General features: G+C 44.9%; 2 protein-coding genes across 3 annotated transcripts in view; one reads left to right on the top strand and one right to left on the bottom strand.

The window, feature by feature from the left end:
• LOC112567533 (protein turtle homolog A-like) overlaps positions 1–20,829 on the bottom strand; it is a 185,477-nt gene extending 164,648 nt beyond the window's left edge. Inside the window, 1 exon segment of the mRNA XM_025244229.1 lies at positions 20,537–20,829. Coding sequence (XP_025100014.1) covers positions 20,537–20,591 — 55 coding nt within the window. The 5' untranslated portion in view covers positions 20,592–20,829.
• A 132-nt stretch (positions 20,830–20,961) lies between these two features.
• Positions 20,962–22,670, top strand: LOC112569194 (ubiquitin-60S ribosomal protein L40). Of its 2 annotated transcripts, none has more exons than XM_025246920.1 (5): positions 20,962–20,982; positions 21,373–21,486; positions 21,619–21,705; positions 21,961–22,063; positions 22,503–22,670. In XM_025246920.1, exons 2-5 carry the CDS (start codon positions 21,384–21,386, stop codon positions 22,594–22,596), a joined length of 387 nt encoding a protein of 128 aa, XP_025102705.1. In that variant the 5' UTR covers positions 20,962–20,982; positions 21,373–21,383; the 3' UTR covers positions 22,597–22,670. The 2 variants fall into 2 exon arrangements, with proteins under 2 accessions (XP_025102705.1, XP_025102704.1); XM_025246919.1 differs by having other exon boundaries at positions 20,968–20,991.
• The last annotated feature ends 224 nt before the right edge of the window (positions 22,671–22,894 follow it).

Consider the following 22,894-nt stretch of genomic DNA (forward strand, 5'->3'; position numbering starts at 1 on the left):
TACTGTGTCATCAAGGCACGATGAAAACTGTTTTGATGATAGAATGAGCCATCGAGGTTTTCTAGCCACAAAACATGGCGACTTCTTCCGCACGAAGCTCGTGCTCGCCGTCAAGAGGTTCCGGGGAAACAAGACCCTGTCACCCAGGAGTTCCCTCGCCTAACGGCGCTGTTCTGTGGACGCCCTAACCTCGCTGATGTCGGCGTAAAGACTGGACCGTGAAACAAGATCACGTGACCCGCGTCTTCCTTGCTGACGCCTGGAGGTGAGGAGCGAATGTGGGGGGGGGGGGGGATTGGGGGACAGAGAGTGGTCTCCCTGCAGTATGCTCTCCGCGCCACTGAAAAACGCGGATGGCTTGAAGGCTTGTCTAATTCCAAGGAAGGCCTTTGAGCACAGCCCTCCCGACGTTCGATACCACCAAATAAAGTCGTTTACCACATCCCAGGAAAATCAATTGCTCAAATCCCCTCATCAGACCAAACACCTAGAGAATGGCCGCTCACAAGGCAGCCAGTTCACAGACGTAAAGGAGTCTTCTTGAGCTCTGACTCCCCGACCGGTCTGCTCTGGCGGGTGGGAAGTGGGATGGATGGTTAAGTCAGGAACGGGGTGTGCGGGGGGTTTGGTGGATTAATAGGAATGGTTTGGGTACAGGGCGGACACAAAAGAAGGGCAGGTGCCAGGACCCTTGGCAGCCCAAGGAAAGATGCGGAGAGCGGAGGAGGGAAAAAAATAAGAAAACCAATTTCGCGTGCCACGGTGGGAGGTGGAGGGGTGTGTTGAGGTGGGGGCGAGGGTGGCTAGAGACGGGCCAAGAAAGAGGACTGATGTTGGCAATAAAACAGGTGAAGATGTAGAAAGAACGAGGCCATTAATCTCGCCACCTCGCCATCCCCCGTCTGTCGGTATGGCCCGCTCTTCTCTTTCTCATCGCGCTCCGCCGTTTTATGCCGCGCGGCGAGTTAACGCTTGACGCTGCGGCGTGACTGCCTGACGTAGATAATGACGCCAGAGGCCAAGATGGCCGCGTGCTGCCGCTGATAGGGTTGTGTGAGGAGGAGGGAGGTTGTCGCGTTTTAATCACACACAGACATATCCCATGTTGAGTTCTTACTTTGCCTTGATGAAGAGAACGAGGGCCTAATCCTCATCCTGGAGTTGTCCTGCGGATGGTGGCGAGGAAAGGCAAACAGCATCACATTATCATCGTTGTCATCATCAAAGTAGTTATTATCATATCGTCATCATCAACGATGGAAAAATACCTTCCTAAAAATGTTAGTTCATGTTCTCAGTATTATGTCTTTTTTTTTTAATTCACTTCACTCTTGCGAAGAGCGCGGATGTGTGCATGTGTTTATCGGTGAAACAGGAACACGCCCGTCCCCCGCACCACCCCCCCATAGGGTGTGTGGGTGTAACACAGTGACTAAACTGAAACTGGAAAAAAAGGCAAAAAGGTAATTACTACAATGGATCAAGATCCAGGCCATGTCTTAGATCCATACATCCAGACAGCGAGGTTTAGGGGTGGGAAGTGTGTCGGGAAGACTGCGAGAGACTGAGCCCAGAGGGAGAGAAAGAAATTAGCATAATCCTAAGTCTTGATTGTCTGTCATTCTTTTCTATCGCGCTCACAGTATGTCCCGCCAACCTTCAAAAGGCAGCCTTCACATCAAATGGATCTTTCCTTGCTGGCCCGGTAGGTTACTTCTTTTCTCCGAGACAAAGACAGAGATTATGACTTACTTCCGGTCACCCCCAGGTCGTCTTGCATAATTACGATCGCCTCCAAGATCCAGTCACGTCTCTCAATCGACATGCATGATCCAAGATCCAGACAGCCAGGTTTTTCTGTGAGATGGTAAGGGCGACTAGGACAGAAGTAGCAAAAGAGAGAGGGAAAAAAGAAAGCCTGGCTTACCAGGGGGTCACCATAAGGGGCTACTTAACCCTAAACCTAAACTTTGTCTTTAAAACATAGCCTAGCCACTTCCGCTAGTCTTCAAAGATCGCCTTGACATTGGTTAAATGAAGCTTCCGCCACTTGCCCCAATTTGTTCCGAGACAAATATAGAGATTGTGCATCCTTCTCAAACATAACCTCGTCAATATGAAGCCATAAAAGCACGAGGTGAAAGGCAGACGAATGAAAAGCAAAGTCGAAACTGTGTGGAGCTGGGGAATCTTCACGTAGTGAGGACGCCAACGGACGCTGGGAATGGATTTCTTCCCCTCGAGAGTCTATCAGCATGTAAGTGCGATGCTTGTGATCAATGGCTGAGTACCACGCACATAGCGAACAGACAGTAAGCAGCACTCATCCCGAGTTTGTAAAGTCACACACATGCGCGCGTGATTCTCTGTGTGTGTGTGTGTGCGCACGCGCTCCTGTGCGTGTGTGTGTGTGACCAGCGACGATCGTGTTTTGAAAGTCATCAGCGATGTCTGGACTTCCAGAACTGCGTTTCCTCCAGTGAAACGGGGGTTGGGGCGGGGGGATATTTTGTGGAGGTGGTTGAAGACGGGTGGGAGTGTGGGAGACCGCAGGACCCAGGCAGGAAGGCGTGTAAGTTACGTCCCCTTGCTCCGTTGTGCGGAAGCGCAGGAGGCAGAAGAGCCCTCGCTTAGCGCAAAGCGAGCTTGATGAGACGCCTGTCTGGTCAGAAAGGCGAGTGGCTGACCACCACCACCACCATGAACATACGTCAATATCCTCCCTGGTCACAACAACCCGAGGGCCACGTCAGTCGACGTCCAGACTGGCCGGTATCACGTCGCCACTGACCTACTTCCGGTCGTCTTTCCCTTTCCCTTCCCTCCCAGCTCACCCATCCCTACCCACAATTTCAATGAGTTTTTGCTGATTCTAGATTGTATTTCTCTGACGAATCACGTCGTATCGTTTCGCTGGCATGCCGCCTGTTTATCTTCTTTAAAATGACAGAACTGAGCGTCGAGCGGCACAGCAATTATTTCCTAACAAAACAAAAAACTCGGTTGTGACATGTGAGAGTGTGTGTGTGTGCAGGATCTTCAACAAACGTGCACAACGCAGTGATAGTAACACACGGACAAGCAGCGAGTGCGACAGACACAGCAAATAACAACCCGTACACTACCCACGTCAACAACAACTACAACTACTACAAATCTGGAACCAAAATAAAGGTCACGAAGGCGAGAGCCCAAGGTGGGGCCGTGGCTCGGGCAATCCATACGAGAGCCAGGAGGAGGAGACTGCGGTCAGCAATCGATGGCAGGGAATCCCGAAGTCACATGAGTGACACGTGGTCATCGAGTGCCAGGAGAATGGGACAAAAATATGAACTGATGACTGGCAATCGTGAAGTGTGAAATCTAGTACCGCCATATTTAATTTGATATGCTCGTCAAAGATGGATGAGAAGTCGAGATGTTTCAAGCAATTTTTAGGTTATTATTAATTTTTCTAAGCCATAGCAAGTTTTCGGAGTAAGGCTAAAGAGGGTTGTTGAGGTAATTGGCAGCCAACAATCAGACCGAGAACTGTAGCGGTAATTTCAAGTATCGATGGCGTAGCTTTGAGAGGCTGGTATGCTGACAACCGAGGGAACCGTGTCATCTCCGCACCCAACCATGCGAATCGCCTTTTCTTACAAACACACAGAGATTGCCAGGCAACAGTGGGAAAAGTCGTGTTGGACAACGCATGGTGTCATGTCAGACAACAGTAGCAAAGCAACTGGACCCAGCTTCGAAGTCGAGAATAACATCAGGAACCATACCCCACCGACAATGGGCAATCCCATGTCCGTCGTCATAGGAGGTAAGGATACAAATAGCATCAGGAGGGAAGAGCAGTCACCTGCACCACTATGATGCGGCCAAAAAAAAAAAAAACCATCGTCAGCCTCCTGAAACAGGCGGAGAAGCCACGCGACGCGACAAAGCGGTCACCTCCGCGCGCCTGACGCTACGAAACGCCCCGTGGGAGGCGCCACCATCGAGGCTGCCGTAGCGCGGTTGTGCCGGATGTCAGGCATCTGAAGATCAAGCCCCAGTGAGGTGGCCAGCGCTGCCACAGATAGAGAAACACTAGAAAGCTTTTATGTTCACAGGACCCGCTCTTTCAACGGGCGGCTATCGGGGGCTTTGCGGCGCGGCGCCGCCACCGGGGTTTGAAAGATTACCGCCCCGCGTAATAGGCCCTCGAATTGGACACGCTACTCCAGCAGGCTGTGAGGCGAGTGATGCACATTCCCCTTTCGAGGCAATCAAGCAAAACCAGGGCGAAATAACAGTGCGTGTGCACCCTCCATCACTCTCGCCATCCCACCCAGAAAGACAGACAGTATCACTGACAGTTCTTTATTTACGAGAGTGACAGCGTAAACAATGTGAGGGTTTGGGTTTTTTTTTAACAGCTACCCATCGCTTTAAAGGGGGAAAAAATACGTTTAACGACGAAAGTGTTCCAGTAACGAAATAAGGACTTCACATCGTGCAGAAATGTGCGTAAATCACGTAAAAGTGTTGCAAATCACGTAGAGGAAGTCTACCCAGGGGGTCTGACAGCGCAGACGATATGGCGTCTGGGAATTGAAAACGTAAACAGAATTAGGTCCAAGGTCTCATTGCATACATATTATGTAAAGAAAGAAAACGATATATCTAAGGTCATATTTCGTCATTAAGATCAAACACCAGTGACATATCGTTCCATGAAAAAAAAAGTCACGAAAATATTTGAATATATATATAATTCTGATTAATTACTACTGGTCCAAAAGGCGCCTTTATTTTGTCGGGGAGAGTATGGGAAGGTGGGAAATAAAACCCCTTTCTGAGGGTGTGAAAATACGCCAGAATTTTAACTAAAAAAGTGCCGGGTTGTATTCTGAAAACAACTTACATTTTAAAAGAATCCCGAAAATGCATGAAAGAATAAGACGGAAAATATGAAATAATTAATTGTAATATTAATGACAGACGCAATAAAACAGTAAAAAATATTTTGGAAGGAGGGCAAGCATACTGAATACAAAAAAAAAAAAATGCTTAATGTCTTGTGTAACACTGCCGAATAGCTGAGAACAGCGTACTCCAACCTAGTGCACCATCGATTTCATCATCATCATCGCCACACCAAGACGTCACCGCTGACATTTCGGTTCGCGCTTGTCATCATGTCGCCAACGTATCTCTTGCCAACATCCACAGCCTCACCGGCAGTAGACTAACAGCGGCATCTGCAAGCTCTTCCGTGGCGAGGTCTCTAGCCAGCATCACCTAGCTCCGGCACCCTACCCTCGCCTGCCCGTCCTCGCCTCGTGGTCAGCTATCGATGTCTGATGAGAAGCGCGACAGAAAAGGAAAGGCTAAAGTGATCAACGCCTGACCTAGTTCGTTCACCCAGACTGCTCGCCCTCTGCCAGCCCCCGGGCCGCTCGGTCTCCCTCATCAAGGTCACCTGTGCAAATGCCAACGCGGACAAATGTACAAAAGAACGATCCACTTTCGCAATACCATGACAATATACAGTATTTACCATCAAATTTGTCCCCTGGTGTTTCATGGGGTACTTCAAGCTATTTATTGTCCACTTAACTGAGCCTTAAAGAAAATGTTTAATGACCGTTTCGCAAAGAAATGTTGGGGTAGATACGTGTACCGTATAGAAACGAATTTCTAGTTTAGTGCATCATATTGAAATTAAGGTATACTTAATCATATCGCTTAAGAAAAACGGAGAAGTGGACAGCGTAGTAATTTCAGCAACATACCCGACGGTTCGATAGTCACGTGACTGTGTGTATTCTTCCTCAGTTGACTCGCCTGCGGAAATCGTACCTGGCTTCAGATACAGGGATGGGGAAGGTGAGGGGAAGGAGATGGTACGGTTCCCCGAGATAAGCGAGGACTCTAATACCTCATTCCCCAGAGAACGTTAGGTCACGAGACTAGTTTGCATTTTTGATAGCCAGAATGGTCTGTTTAACTGAATTGTATTACAGCTAAAGTCTTGTTAAGTATTTCTGTTTTACCTACATCATCCTGTAAAAAAAAATTAAGTGAAGTATATCTTACAGAAGCAAAGGTCTGGCGGATGGCGTGGAGGAATCAATAGTGTTTCCAAAACAGTATACTATCGACAAGCCCAAAGACTGTGGAAGTCGTGCCGACTTGTCTCATGTATCTGCACCATTGCCGCCCTCAGCGGCTGTCCCAGGCACAGAAGCCTATCAACGGAGCGATCCTGGCCGTCATCAAAGGGCAGCCAGCACTATTGATTCAAAGCAACCGGCCGATAGATGTGATTTGTCGGGGGTAACCAGCCCCTCAGAGTGCATTTCTCCTCCATTTGCATTCTCTTGAAAACCTCAGCAGACGTTAACGGTAACCGCCCGGTGCACTCCATGAGTCTTGTGACAAGCTTGTCTCACGAATGGCAGGCCGTGATAACGTCCCGCATTTTCAAAGCTGCGTGTTTGTGATCAACCGAGGATAACTCGCGCCTGGACACCGTTGGTTCACAGGCATGTCGGAGCGTGGGAACTGCTGGCCTCCGAAAAGAAAAGCTCAGCGGCAACAGGTGATCCTGACATCTGCTTACTTGTCTCAAACTTCGTCTTGCCAGACGCGCCTTGGTCACCCGGAGACCATCTTGCTTGTTGGCTTGCTAGTCCATGTATACACATCCGTGAAGACACTTTAGTTTTCACCCTCCCAATGATAATAAGAGGTTCATCATAACAATGTAAAACCTGTACGCATCATGGACACATTTTGCCAAACATACTTGACATATGGCTGATATGTGCCCGGTTAAGAAAGCCCTCTATGTTTATTAACGCGAGCGCCATGATTTCCAGTCCTGCGACCTCTATGCTATTAGTGCCGCTGGACCACTTCAACTCACCACTCATCCCCGTAGGGAGCAGTTAGTATTCTCCTCCTCTTCCGTGTATTGATTAGCATGCATCCGGCAATACAGCTGTGCGCATGTGGCCGTAACGGTCTTGCATCAAGTGGTCGGCGGCAATGGTGTCCCACGAGACACTCAACTCTTCAGCCTATCATTTACCCGTCCTTGGACATGCCCTCCCAACTCCGTCCTCCTTCTTTCAACACCCCGCCCATCCACCCTCAACCCCTTCCCCGATGAAGACGTCAGGTTTGGCGTCTATTCAGGTGTCGCCTTAGAAACGATCGGCAGGTGAATCATATTTACACGTCTTGTCACCAGATGGCCTGTCGCCACCCCCCCACCACCCCCCAAAAAAAACCCACCGCATGTATCAACAAACTACCATGCTCAACATATCATCAGTAGACGCGTCAGGTAACAAGTGGTCCTATCGATAATCTGATGTGCTGTCGTGCAAAACTAAACACTATCATCGTAATGTCGTAAACAAATTATGTCGCGGCTCTATGAACCCTAAACAAATATGTATTAGAACAATGGTGCTGTTAATAATTACAATGTTCAGATAAGTAACCGGGGTGGGAGTGGAGTAAAGCCCGCATCTTCACCAGGTGTAACCGGCCACCCTGCATATATATATATACCGAGTGCTACGCCACGATCACCTGAGAAAGATAGGATGGATAGCGAGTGCTCATGTGGTCATCCCTACATGACTAAACCCTTCCCCATGACACATACACTAATAAGTCAAGTCCTCATCAACACACATGCTGTGTACACATCTTCTATTGACTCATCACACAGGACCCACAGTCAGTAAACACACGTCTGTACACAGCTGCATCCACACACAAAAGATCAACCAAAGCCTCGGTCTTAATGAAGTTTAACTCGGGGTGGGGCGCAGAGAGAATACTGGGTTAATTGTATGTGAAGAAATAACTTCTTGATGGTAAAGAAAAAAATGTCTTTCATTGCTGGGCTCTTTATAAAGCAGTTCAGTCTATCCCAGCGATCAACAGAGGAGAAGGAATGTCGATTTGTATCTAATGAAGTTAGCGTTGTTTCTTTAAACAGCTCTATGTCGAGGGTTAGCATAAAAGAATGGAGCAAAAAGGAACCTAAAGGAATATTAAACAATCTTCTGACACTTCAATCAGAATATAATTACAGGACAAAACGTGTCATTAAAAAGATTTATTTCATGAGGTGAGCGAGAAATGGGGAAAAATCATTAGCGGGAAATCATCAAAGGAAACGTTAAGGCACAAAGAATAACTAAGAGGAAGGGAAGGAAAGATCGATGAGAAGAGGGATCAGAGCTTGGGGCCCTGTTATCTGATTCACATGGGAAGACAGTCGTAAAGAAGGGGCCCTGCAATCTGATTCACAAACCAGTTTCCTCTCCGCGGACATGGGGCATTAATGGAGGATGGAGGGAGAAAAAAGTCGGGGGTCGTCGCCGCAATCACGACACATAAACAACATTGTTACCTACCTCACCGCTCATATCGACAGCGGTAAGAAAAAAAAACACTCTTCTCCTCAGAGATTGTCGAGGCATTCACGATAAAGAAGCCTTTTCCAACTTATTCTCCAACCCTTCCTCTCTCCCGTGGGTTCGGTTCCGGTATTGGCAGCCAGAAGGACAGGAGGCGAAGCTCTAAGTGTTCCAGTTCACAACGGGTCTGTTTAAGCTCTCGGCTGATGGATCACCACCTTGCACCGCCTCGACCGTTGCAGGTCTTCACGACCTCTACTGGGCGTACAAAGTTCTGGAGGGGGCGAGTTTATGTGGAGAAAATTCTCTAAGGCAACAGCATTAAGGAACACTTGTTTTAAAACACAAAGAACAGTAGTTTGGTGAAGACAGAAGTTCCTTTGCCTCAGATTTCAAAGACAGCGGTGATGATCTGTCATCTAAGATGTTTGCACGATATCACAGCAAGGCAGCCAGCACTGTAAACAGACGATATGCAGAGAAAGAATATCGTACCCGAGACGAGAGCTGAACCCAGAAAAGTCAGCCTTCACGTTTGGTGACAGGCGCTAACCGTTGCGCCACCGGACCACCCGCCTGAGCCGGGGACCTGACATCAACTAACCAGACACCAACACACCTGTAAGTTATGAGAGAACAACGACAAGAAATTTCAGTTTACCGATTCTTAAACAACAAACTGTAACAAAGCAGAAAGGAATATTTGGAAAGAACATTAGCGACAAAAGCACAAAGAATAGGTCAATACCAGACTATTCAAATCTGACCGCAGTACACTAAAAATGGCACCAACTGAACCGGAAATGACATATGGTAGCACAATAAATGACCACCAAAATATGCAAACCGAAGAATCTGCTCGGCAAGTGAATCGTGGACACTTAGGAGACAACCTGGCACAAAGCCACGAATCAACATCAACAATTCATCACGCTCGACAGCAAGCGCCATTTTGATTTTTCGATTAGAAAAACAAACTAGAAAATTGCATTTCGGTTTCAATATCTTCATTTCCAGTCTCAAAACTAAATTAGAAAACTTGCAGGAAAAAATTAAAAATCAAATTTTAACTCTCCATCTACGAACCCAAGTGGTATTAATTTTTCATTGATTTAAAAACCAAAATAGCACGAATTCGGTTTAGTTTTTTACATGTTGCAGGTTGTAGATGGGGCAAGAAAGTGAAGATGCAGCACTAACAAGGTTTTCTAGTCAGTTTACATGCACTTCTGAAATTAGTTCTGACATGGGAAGGTCTGTCCTCTCCGTTATGTTCGCTACAATAAATAAAAGAATAATAAAATTGCTAGTCAAAGGAAACTTTACAGACCTCGTCCACAGCACCGGTGACGACATGCCGGTCACTTGCATCTAATTACAAGATGAAAGGCCGGCGCCTCCCCACTGAGCATGATGCAGAGTTATGAATCTGGCATTATTAACGACAGCAGCAGGGGGTGGACTGTAGGAGCTGCCGACATTAATGAGGTGCTCTGCATGTTTGATAGCCTTGTCGGCTACATCCAAGAGGAGCGGGACAACCTCTCATCTGGTTCGGTAAACAGCAGGTGGCTATTTACTTGGCTAGAAGGAAGCTTTCAGCCCTGGATCAAATGGCTCTTTGGACCATCTCACACAATTCAAAGACTGAATTTGTGAAATATGCGCCGTTAGAATGGGTACAACAGGTACACTCAAGCATCCCTCCACTACAGGACAGTACTCTGGATCAGTAGTCCCATCACTTGTCTTCTTTGAAAATTTGCTTCTAAAGAGTTAGAACCTTTTCAATTATCATCTATGACTGGGTACATTTCATTCAAAGCACAGGAAACAAGAAAATAATTCTTAAATATGAGAAGCAGCAGGAGGGGGCTAGAGTTCGTTTCGTGACCTAGTCGTTTTATATAAGTTGTCCGGACTTTAGGTTATGGGAGCGTTGGAACTACATGAACAATCCGTATCCAGTCTTAAAACACTATGTCATCATTTTAATATTAATGTGTGTGTGTGTGAATTTGTATGTTTGAAATCTATTAACGCCAGAATAAGACAGAAGAGGCAGTTCATGACATTTGCAAATTAATGAGTTGAGATGTCATGAGTCCAAGTCCGGGCAACAAGATTTAGTCGCACTCTGACTGAATTCTTTTAACAGCCCCGAGCCTTGCTGCAAAACAATTCACCACCACAGACACGCCGCGTTTTTAAGTGCACATAAACATATTATGTGTTCAGTGAGTGATGTGACAGAAACTGCGAAAGACTTGGTGCAAAGCTGTACCTTTCGCCCATCTTTCAGGGCCTTATCTTCACAAATCGTCTTCCAAGACGAAATGTCCCTTTAGTCATCCTTTCAGACAGATATACGATCTGAAGAAAGTGCATGACCGCATTCCATTACCGTCGTTACATACAAAGTATGCAACCATAAGCCAGGACACTCAGCACGCACGCACATACACACACGCGGACACACTTCTCGCAACCTGACCTCCTATTCACATAAAGACACAAACCAACACACGGACTCAATTTTCAGACACCGCCAACGATCCTTTTGTTTTTGAATGGATGGCCTGGGAAAGTGGGGAAGGAGGAGGGTCGAGCCGATGTATCGATGTCTGATGAAGGAATTACTCAAACGTCGACCCCTACGACAGCAGCATGGCGGCTCTCATCGCGCCACATCGAACGCTGGTCCCGGCGACTGCAGCTCTCCTCCTTGCCGTTGACTGAGGACCCGGTGCGATGGCGCTCTTCCTTCCGCAACCCCAGCATCCATCTACTGATGGCAAGCCTGTTGGCAAAGGTGGAGCTAGTGGGTGGTGAGGGCGGGAGGGGAGGGTGAACGGGGCAAAAACCTGCTAAAGTTTTAAACCCAAACGAATTAACAATCCTATTCGCCGCCTGCTGTGCTGGTAATTCCGAAAGAAAATTACCAAGTCCTTGAGTCTATCCACCCACCTTTCCTCCCCCTTCCGCCTCCCAAAAATAGTCCAAAAACAAAGGATGCTTCGATTTCAGGAAGGCAAATGGCCGCTGTGTGACACGCCCTACAAAGCACCGCGGCTTGCAACACTCCAGCCATTTCGCAGCGCAGACCGACGGAACTTTAATTGAAATCGTCATTTTTTAACACAGAATTTCCACACAACCCGTGAATTTTTCATCTCCTAGTAAAGCGGTGTGATAAAGGTTTGCCGACAGCAGCAGTCTTTACGCCCTCGACTCGAGCACGCGCACGGCATCTCTGCAAGCGACTGGACGGAGGCAAACTGGAGACCAAGCTCCAAACTGCTTGCATCCTCACAGCGAATAAAGCAATCATCTGTTGTTTTTTGTTTGGTTTTTTTCTGTTTGCCTCTGCAAACATGCGTGCTGACCTTTCATGTGACATCCAATATCTTGTTTACACACAATTGGTTGGACCTAAAGTTAAACTTTTAATATCAATAAAAAACAATTTTTCGGTCTGCAAAGAAGCGTTCATGGTGCGTTTTATTTTTGCCTCTCTCTCTCTCATAAACACTCGAGTATCAAATATCAGGTAAACCTTTTTAGTGTAAGAATATCGGTTTAAATATTGAAAAGGTATTTGGTGCTGGTCGTGACATAACATGTTTATGGAACAGCGGACCTTTGGTACATGTCTATTGACTGCCGATGGCAAGTCATTCACATTGTTTTCTGATGTTCGTGTCCGGCGATTACTTACTTCTCTGTGTCGCATCTCCTGGGGACTGGGTACCGGAAATGGCAAACCGTGCAGACACCGAAACTTTACTGGCTCTGGTGCTGACGAATGTTAAAACTTTCCGTTCCAGAGACGAACGCTCCGTTGTACCGTCTGCTGCTGGTGGCCCAGCTGCTCCCATGTATCCCATCAGAAAGACTTACCTGTTGTCTGATACTCGTGTGCGAGAGAGAGAGAGAGTAATAAATGTACCACTGCAGCTCTAAAAGCTGTCACTCATTAACTTCCTTCTCAGTGCAGTTAATACAAATTTATTGCTGAAAACAATTAACTCGGAAAATCGAACACGTGTGTCCATAAAATGGCTTGATGTTTAAAGTAGTGACATTTTAATGAGTCTGTAAATGATGTATCGGGTGAAATGTACAAACATCATGCGTCTCTAGTCGGAAACGAGGTAGAGGGTTATGTTGCATCATGGTGTAACCTAAAATGCGATGCACAGCAACGAAAGCCATTGCAACCAAGTCAGACAAAGAGCATCAAACCTTTCCCTCGAGTTATTTAAAGAACTGAAACTGACCGAAGGCAGGTGCAAGCATTCTCAGCGTTCTCACACTTACGGCAATGAGAAAATGCTGGAGATGGAGAGCTTTGTGGCAGAAAAAAAAGACAACAAAAGAAAAAAATGCTTTGTTCAACGTTCCAGAAAATATTGCACGCACATCAAGGAAGAAAACGCAAGAGCACAAAACATTTTAATAAGACATCCCAATGGCCAGGCAACTGCGTTTCGCGCAGAATATGTCCTGCAACATTGAGAGGCTGTCGTTGCGGTTTTTTACTCTCTCCTTTTCCGCTTTTTCAATTTCTGCAAAAGCAGTGAAACGGAAATAAAAGACAGACGACCAACGGCATATACCAGCGCCAACATTGGGCACCGGACAACATCATCGCTCTCCGTATGACAAGCATTCACAATGGTGCCAGCAGCCACAATGGCCTGTCCTCAGCGCCACAAAGCTCGGCTCCGACGTGGACTCGAGCCACCACAAACTTCTACCCGTCCCATAAAAGACCGTTTCTCTGCAGCTGGGCGCATAGCAAACTGCCTGTGTCTAATTGCTTATTGATCCGCGACGCACCGGTCAATCGTGTCATAACATTCGGCCGCCTCCTTCAGCACGATCTGGACGCCGCCAAGAGTGCTCTCCCCCATGGAGCTCTCCTGCAACATCCGGGCATGGTGCTAAAGGGGGGTAAGGGGGAAGACGCCAGACCCTCACCGTGGCCCAGCAGGCGCATACACTCTCGTCTGCTCCTCTTGCCCAGCGACATCAACACCATCAATCGAAATCAGCACCTCCGGGGATGGGATACATTCTCAAGGTCAGCAGCAAGGGAGTTAATCGCGGTACTTCTGGCGGTTTGTGCCACACTCTCGTTTGATCCTCCTCGCCCGAGTGTGAGCAAGAGAAAGAGAACGTCGGGGAGCAAACAAAGCTCGGTGATAATGTTGTTTGCTTCCAACTAAGGGCCGTTATCCGTCCTTCACCCGGTCCTTTCTGGATTGTCTTCCCACTTTACATTGTTACATTACCTGACTGCCACCCAGGATATTCAAGGGTGGATCGTTGTCTCTCCCTTTGCTCTCGTCAGACCTAGCAAAAAGGTCATGTGCTTGTCTCGCGGTCATAGACAGACATCTGTGGTGCATACAAAAGAGAATCTGCTTGAGATGCACTGCGCTGGATATATGAACTTTGCTCGGCAGAAATTGGTCGAAGTTACTAGAATTAGCTATCCAACAGAAAAGTGAGGTCGTGCGACACCCGTGTTGAAGCAAACTAACAAGCTGGCACCATGAAAGTACAGTCATCCCTCGCCATATCGCGGTTCACTTCCTGCAGCTTCACTGTATCGCAAGTTTTTTTTTAATATATTTAATATTGTATCGCGGAGGTTTCACTACATCGCATGATTTTGCGGTATAGGTATTTATATATCTTTATGATTTTAATTATTTTTGCCTAAAATATATAAAATGTTAATTCAATATTACAAGAATATTAAATCGAAATAAAATACAGTATGTGCAGGTATTTCATCAGCGGATGAATACCGTATTGTACACAACGGAAACGCATAAGAAGTGTTTATAAGAGTGCTAGAAAGGTTGATAAGAGAGTGGAACACGTTTGTAAAAGTGTGGGAAAGGTTTATAAAGCCTTAAAATATGTAAAAATAATAAAGTAAAATAACGCCGCTACTTTGCGGTTTTTCACATCGCGGGGCTACGTTCCAGAGAGACTAAAAAAATTAAAGAAACTTTCCTTTTATTCGCCATCTCCACTCTCGTGCGTTCGGTATTTTTGCCACCCGTATGCACACGGACAGCTCAACTATTTCTGCCCCATCCCACGGGCTCCAGGGTTTGCGACCACCTGCCCTGCTGCACGGCTCAACCCGCTGCACGCGCCCTCTCCGTGCTACAAAAATTCCTGGGTGCGGCGCTCAACCGTGTCCAGTGTCAACAAATCAATACACGTGACTCAGTGGGCAGTTAAACTCTCTCCCCCAGGTTGTTCATTATTTTACACACTCTGGGAGACATCAACGGCAAATTAGTAAAGCAAACATGCCGTGGCGACGGCCCGCTGAAATAAAAGCTTCATCGACCGGGGGAGGGGTGAAAGGCGACAGGGAGGTGCCCGAGGGTCACAGACCGCGGGGAACAAAGTGGCGACGAGGATACGTTTTCCGGTGGCGGCTCTCTGTGACAGGCATTGGGGACGTTAGCCGTGTAACAATGCGCAGGGGAGGAAGATGGGGATGCAAGCGATCTTCTGATGCCTGATGTCTACTCCCTCTTCGTCCCAGCATACCAGGCGCCACAAAGTAGCTACAGAACAGAGAGAAGGCGGTGCTTAAAGGTCGCACATGGATCCAGCAGGACAAACAGCCCCAGAAACAAACAAGTACCGACCTCACCCACACACAATCCCACTGAAATTAATCGTAGTTATGGTAGAAGCACATTCCTACTTGATCAGATGAACGGAAGCGGTGTTTACAGAAAATAAGATATAAAACTGCGTGATCCACACACTCAGGTGTGCGCAGCTGGTGACCGCCAGGTGCGACTGGGGACTGAACTCCATGGCCTTGGCACCATGACCATGACCTAGTTGCTCCAACGACTAGCAGACACGATGTTCAAAATGGCATCTGATCCCTTGGACAGTGTGGTTTCTTGTGTCCTTATCGGAACTGGTGTATGCCTGAGTTTTGTAACCTGTTGATAATCTCATATTTTTGTTTTGGTGTTAATTCAGAGAAACATTGTGAGCTGACTGGCAAAATGTTTAAGATGTGTCATCAAGATGGTAATGACAATTTGCTTTGTGAAACTGCTTTCTTGTTGCACCCTTTCTTCCAATGACGAGCTATCCGATCAGAAATATATCTGCCACGCTCATTATGCTCTTTTATTAAAAGGTGCTCTTTTATTCAAAAAAGATAAAAGATAGGACTTGAATGTTAACTCAAGAACCAGCAGCACGACTTTTCAGGGAAAACTATGGCAGAAAACTCTACGATGTTCATGTCAGTAACCGTTACAATATTAAAATATCCTGTTGACATCAATAACAAAACTAAATACAATCATATTGGTTACAAGACTAAAAACATCCTGCTGACAACAATAACAAGACTAAATTCAATCATATGGTTACAAGACTAAAATATCCTGCTGACATCAATAACAAGACTAAATTCAATCATATTGTTACAACACTAACATACCATGTTGACATCAGTAACAGTTACACAACCAAACATCAGTCACGCACCGTGTCCATTGATCTGCCGTTATGACTCAACCGACCGTGTAAGTGTGATTAATTTTCCTACACGTAATTCGCACCCACCGCTCATTTTAACGAGTCGGTAATGAGCACGGCTCACGGTAATCGATTCAGTCACCCAGTGACGAGGGAATTTGTGGGGGAGCACGCTAAAATGAAAGGATCTGAATTGCTCTGAAAAGGCAACGGCGGCACGAGATGGAGGTGCAGCGGAGAGAAGAAGCAAATGTACGATGTGGTAACATTTTGAGCAAATGTGGTTCATGGCACACTTCGTGAATTAATCGACTGTGGTGATTTTGTGGCCACATTAAAAAAAAATACACCCTGCACTCTGGAAACTGAGTTAGGCGTTCTAAGCACATTAAATTACCTCTTTAGGCAGCGAACAAATCAATGAGGAATGTGGAGCATACTTTTTCTTTTATAAATCTTCAAAGCACTCGCACGGTATATCTCATTATCTTGCTCATTTTTTTTTATTTTTTTTTTACTTTTTTTTCTTTTTTCATCAATAGAAATGTCAAGAGCGGATCATTTTGATCGCAGTAACGTGTTCGCACGAGTGCCTGAGCACACAGGTGACTTTACGACTCCATGACTTTTAATTCTCGGTATGGAAGTGGCTGATGCTCTTCACAACCTGCTCAATACGACCCCCCACGCTGTTCGCCATCCACCCTGCTTCACTCCCAGCCTCCTCTACCCGATTGCGCTCGATGCCATCGATTGGAGACGGGCACACACTAATCTCATGATGGAAGGAGCAAGCGTAGCTATCAGTCTGTCAACCGAAACATTTCGTACTTCACGAGATCCCACTAGGTACCAGGTGCCGCATGGCCGCGGTTCAAGAAGTGCCGCAGACCGCACGGCGACAGCTTCGCTCCTCCAACCCCTTCACTTACCTTACTTTCCACCGCTAGGACCACACCGAGAGTCTTCCCGTGCCAAAAACAGTTAATAATAATAATAAACGTGTGATTTATAAGGTGCATGATCACGTTTACGAAAGAGCATGCTCTCTTGAGACAAGAACGAGACATGGGTAGCATACGATAGACGAAAGGATAAAAAAAAACCGTGGAGCTAAGCAATCAAAGACAAACAGAAAAGAAGCAAAGAGGAAACAAGGGAACAAACAATAAAGAGACGAAAAAAGTTAAAGGGTTGGAAGAAGGACTAGCATTGTGTGCACTGTTCACAGAAGATATAATGTTCATGGGGCAGATGTGATTTTTAGTGCACGTTTAACGGATTCGATGGTAGGCAGGTGGCGAAGATGGAAGGGGAGAGAGTTACACCGGTTTGAAGCACAGTAACTAAAAATCCTGTGACCCTATGTGGTTGTTCTGGTGACAGAAGTAGCTAACAGACGGCCATCACACGAGAGAGGAGTAGTCTGGATGGGATGTAGGGGAAGAAAAGTTCAAGTAAACAGTCAGGACAGGAGCCTTCAAAATAATTACAACGCAACGCCGTTGCAGAAAACGAAGGAGTGACATGGTCCCCGTTGACTAGCTCTAAGAACCAGGCGTGCAGCGAAGTTCTGTACTTTTTTTTGATGTTTGATAAGGTATGCGACTTTGGAGTTCCGAGGGAGACAGGACTAGCACCCACTGAAAGGTAAGTGATGGCAGTCACGTGGTCTCGCCGTGTTCAGGTACGTCGTCTGTTTTACCTGACCCTAGGTCGCCCATGTCCACTTGCAATATCGACGAGACTGGCAAAGGTTCTTGTTCCGGTTAGCCGGTTTGCGGCCATGTGTGGAGAATCCAGGCCAGCCTGCAAAATCTGAGTGTGGCGCACTCCCTGGCGACACAGCCCACTCCCTCTCCTCGCTCCATTACTGCAGCTTGTTAGATTAACACCACCACGCCTGCCTGCCTGTGGCACCGTGCTGGCTGACCAGTTGGATGCCGGTGTGCACGGCCATCAGCGCACACAACCAAGTGGTGCACACAACACGACCGACTTTCTGCATCCTCCATCTTACGTATCGAAAGAAAGTGATTGATCACAAAGCAATGCAATGCTCACAAGAGTAACTCATGAAAGTAGCAACTTTGTGGGAACAGCTGGGACTTGTTTGTGTGTGTAGCACGCATACGAAAAGGAATGCTGAAAGAAAACCACACACAAACCCAACTATGCATGTGCTCGAAACATACCACATACCTCTTGCACATTCCCTACCTCTCCGGTCTCTCTCTCTCACATACAGAGAAAGAGAGAATAAATTGGAAAACATTAACACTCTTATGTATCTGTTCAAATCCAGTACACTGGTTGACCACCACACATAATTAAGTCTATAAGCAAAAGGTCTACACTTTGAACAGCCCCAGTGCAAAACCAAGAAAGTGTTGAACATGATGAAAGCAACAAACCTTTCGGTGCATTTAAAGCGTATCAGCATGTGGCCTAAGAAAAATAACCATACAACAGACTAGCATATAACAAAGTTCTCAATTAACAGCTAACGAATGTATGAACAACATAACCAACATACTAAACACGTTTTACAGCATGCTGTACTAATGTCCTGCGACTTAAATTTTCATTTGTCACCTACAGTTACAAAACCAACACATAAAGCGTTCCAAGAATGCTTATTACTGTTTGTCATCTCAGTATCAAATAATTTCCATCATATTTGAGTTTTGCAAAGTGGTACTGGATACATAAGGTTTCCCCCACCCAACCCCTTTAAAATGAAACACTCCACATCTGTTTTTCAGTATCTCTTCAACAACAAATGGCTTAATCAACATCATATATAGTGTTGATTCCAAATCAGTAAACAATGCCTGATGTCTGTCTAATAAGCCTCCCTCCCTTGATGTTTATGATGTGGCTACTAAACATTATACAGAATTTCTTTATTGCAAGTTTCTTGCAAAGCACAGCTAAATTTTAACTGTACTAGCATTCAACAAAAGTCTCCTCAGATTTAGTACAAATTTACAACATGTAAGCAGGTTTTATTTATTTTTAAAAAAGTCTTATTAACAGCTGCTGTGTATTTTTCATAATGATATACAGGAAAATAGATCCACTCTGAAATAAATTAATATTATTCCAAACAAAGCTAATCAATAAAATTTTGTATGTGGCATTAATTCCCATGAGCTAAGTTGATAGTTCCGATAATGCTAGCTTTTTGTGAGGCTTAACCTAATTATTTGAACATGTGGATAGAGGTTATGAAGTGCTCTAGCACAGACTTTGATCCGGAACCACAAAAATGCTTTTAAGGAAATGACAGGAGAACCTGCTCCTCACAGATGAGATACTTATGTCTACAAGCACTGCTTTAGTTTAGGGGTAACATAGCCCTCCCAGTAGACAAACATGTGTATGCTATTCCTCACACTCAGCTTTAATAAAAAGCAAATTTGCTATGCTATTTGATATAGCTTCAGACTGACTGGCACATAAGGATAGCAACATATTTCTCCGCAGTTGCAAACTTAAAAAAAGCCATTTGCTTCCCAGAGTAAAAGCTACATTAGACTACACTTGTGAAAACTGCTCTTTGCACATTTATTTTGTCTACAAGAGACATTTCAAAACAATAAATATATTTTATGATAGAAAAAGCTACATTAGATGCAAAAGTATCTCATATGCCTAGTGGTAAAAAAACCAGCTGGTTTACAGGTTCAGAAAAATCAGCTGAGCCACACAAATTTATCTTTGCTTTTATCCTTCACAAGAACTGATTTTATTTGAGAATACTAATGGTTTTTTCCCCTAAAGTTATGGCACTTCAGCAAGTTTCTTTTGATGGCATCAGGCAAGCTTCTAAGAACTGATCAAGGTATAAATTACAAACATTAATAAAATTTACGCTGTTACGATTTTTCTTAATAAGTTTGATCGCATTTGAAAGTGCACATGCACAGCTGATCAAAGTGAGAGAATGCCACAGACACTCAGGTGGGCAATGCAAGCGCACTCTACTAGTAACGCCTGTAAATGTGCAACACGAATCATTTCTCGTGCTTCCGTGTTGACTGACAACTAAATGATCTGTCTGATTGTCTTCAATTTGTCTGACTGCAATGTAACAGCAAATACGGGGCCACTGAAGCAAACCCAGCATGCTGCAGCACTTCACGAGACTGAATTCAAACGACCTCAGTAGCGTAACCTGTCGTCTGCTCGGCAACCACCTAGCTATCAGCACCGCTGCTACACATTCCTTCGGTATGCCCTGCCTTCCTGCAGTTCTCGTGTTTCTAGGCAAACGACAGCACAAAAAAGTCTACAATGTATATTCTAAATCTTCAACTTTAAAGTCTAAGCTCGTCTTCAGTGGGTGTTTACAAACTGCAGCATCTTCGCGTCTGTGCAGGAGGGGAGGACTTCTTACTTTCAAGCATCCTCCGCGTTTACCTACCTGCATATTCAATTACCAGCCTCTTTGATGTTGAGAAGCAAGTGAAAAACAATACTGTGAGTGCAAAAGGTGTCAACCTTTCAATAATAGTCTCAGCTCAAGTAAAGTAGATGGAGGGCTAGGAGTCAAAACAAAACTGTTTACTTACGGATTAGAACCGCACACATCCAGACCAGCGCGAAACATGCTGGTCTCAAATTCATGACCGCATCCGACGTTTTAGTCTGCTAGGAATCCTCCATGCGTCTGACATCTAAACGTCTGGCAGTGTAAAACTGTTTCCCAAGAATTTGCTCCAAATATCCCTCAGTCTGATCAATGTGGCCCGCACATCAATACACGAGACAGACGCACACTTTTTTCTCAGGCACACGGTGTTTGATCTGGATAATCCAATCAAATTTCACGAGCTGCGCTAATTCGTCCAATCAGAACGTGCCAAAGAACTCCAGCCTCAAAGTAGAATGAAATGTTGTGGAGGGTCATAGGTCAGCGCAGCGTGCGAGAGACTCTGTGTGACTCGCTGCGCGAGGATACCGGAAATTGAGAACCCCTTGGCTAGAAATTGTAAACCCCTTCCGGTTCTTCTTGACGGTAAGCACTGTACGTTACCACATGTAAAATTGTACAGGACTTGTTTTTGTATTTTGTGTTATTTTAACCAGTATTGTAAGCAGTTTCTAATGATATTGTTATTCTTTACTGTCATGTTTGTTGCTTTCTATTTTATTTTTTGTTCTGACTAACTTGCGTTACTCTTAAAAGCATTTTCTTTGAAAGTCACTCGTGTCATCGAGTTCTATCGTTCACAATATTATGTTTCATTTTCCCTTTATTTTTAATAGTGTAATTGCATTTTTATACCATGTCGAATCCTAGCGAGATTCTTTATATAATGAACGTCTTTGTTCAATAAATATACATATTTTGACATGTTCGACTATTAAAACGTGTGTTGTGCTATTGATATTCGTTTTGTTTCAGAAACTGCAATCATGCAGATATTCGTAAAGACTTTGACGGGTAAAACTATCACCCTAGAAGTTGAACCTTCAGACACCATCGAAAATGTGAAGGCCAAGATACAAGACAAGGAGGGTATGTATGTGCGTCGACCGCAAGTAGAGGGGTAAGAATATTAGTACTGTGTGAGTGTCAAATTAGCTTGCATAAAATATGCACCACCATTAAAGTTGCCTGGTTGATAATCCCCTTCTTTTTTTATTCCAGGAATTCCCCCAGATCAGCAACGTTTGATTTTTGCTGGGAAACAGTTGGAGGATGGACGTACACTTTCTGACTACAACATTCAGAAAGGTAATATTTTCAGTGTTTATCTGTGGATGTCATTGAGAATGTGCTAGGTTCTGCTTTTATAGGATCTAGTAAGAAGTTCCAGTGTTTATATTCTTTATTTAGTAAACTTAACCAATTAACTTCTTGGTCTAACTTGATGTCATCTTCAGAACGCTTGGACATTCATTAAAATGCCACGAGTTTGCCCGTTGGGATAGAATATGGTGCTATATATATATAAGGTAGTATTATGCAGTCTACAAACTGTCTTTTCAGAGTCAACCCTTCACTTGGTGTTGCGCCTTCGTGGTGGCATCATTGAGCCCAGTCTTCGTATTTTGGCATCAAAGTATAACTGTGACAAGATGATCTGTCGAAAGTATGTATTGTCTTTATCTGCATTTTGCGTATTCTGTTTTTGCTTTGTTTTTGTTTTTTTTTACATATTTGTCGACACAAGATCCTGATATGCTTTAGTAGAATATGATAGCTTGTGTGGCAGGTTTTGGGGCCATGATTTGTTAAGCTTATAAAGTAGGTCATAAAATTCTTATGAGTTATGGCAATTTTTAGTCTCCCAGCTTCCAGAAAAGTGTCATACTTTAGGGAAAATGGTCTATAATTTTTTTTTTTTTTTAGTTTTTAAAACCACTCATTTAAATCTGTCGGTTTCAAAATGCAGATTATCAACAGGGGCTATTAAGGAATTACTGTTTTTAAAATTGTTAAGAGCACTGTTCCTTGCTAGTGTACTGCCTTGTGATATGGTTATGTGGTAAAAGTCTGTAATATTTCTTAATTTACACTGTTGTTCACAGGTGCTATGCTCGCCTCCACCCTAGAGCCACTAACTGCCGCAAACGCAAATGTGGACACACCAGCAACATCCGGCCCAAAAAGAAGCTGAAGTAAATTATTCACCGGACTGCCGTTGTGAATTTGCTGTGATCATTTTGGATGATTAAAGACAGTTCAGCAGTCAGTTACATCTGCGTGTTTTGTCATATTTTATAAATTTTTAGTGTCAAGAATGAAAGGCTTGGATGAATTAGCTTGTGTTAGGGCTCAGAGGGATTCTTGTAACTGTTTGCACATGAAACAATTTTATTCCTTTTTACAGCTGCTGTTAAAATTAACATCCACAGTTAGTTGAAAGCTTTATTTTTATTAAACATAACTCTAAATTTTGTCAGTAGGTCTACGATGAGCA

Source organism: Pomacea canaliculata, linkage group LG7 (assembly GCF_003073045.1).
Source record: "Pomacea canaliculata isolate SZHN2017 linkage group LG7, ASM307304v1, whole genome shotgun sequence".
NCBI classification, from domain to species: domain Eukaryota; kingdom Metazoa; phylum Mollusca; class Gastropoda; order Architaenioglossa; family Ampullariidae; genus Pomacea; species Pomacea canaliculata.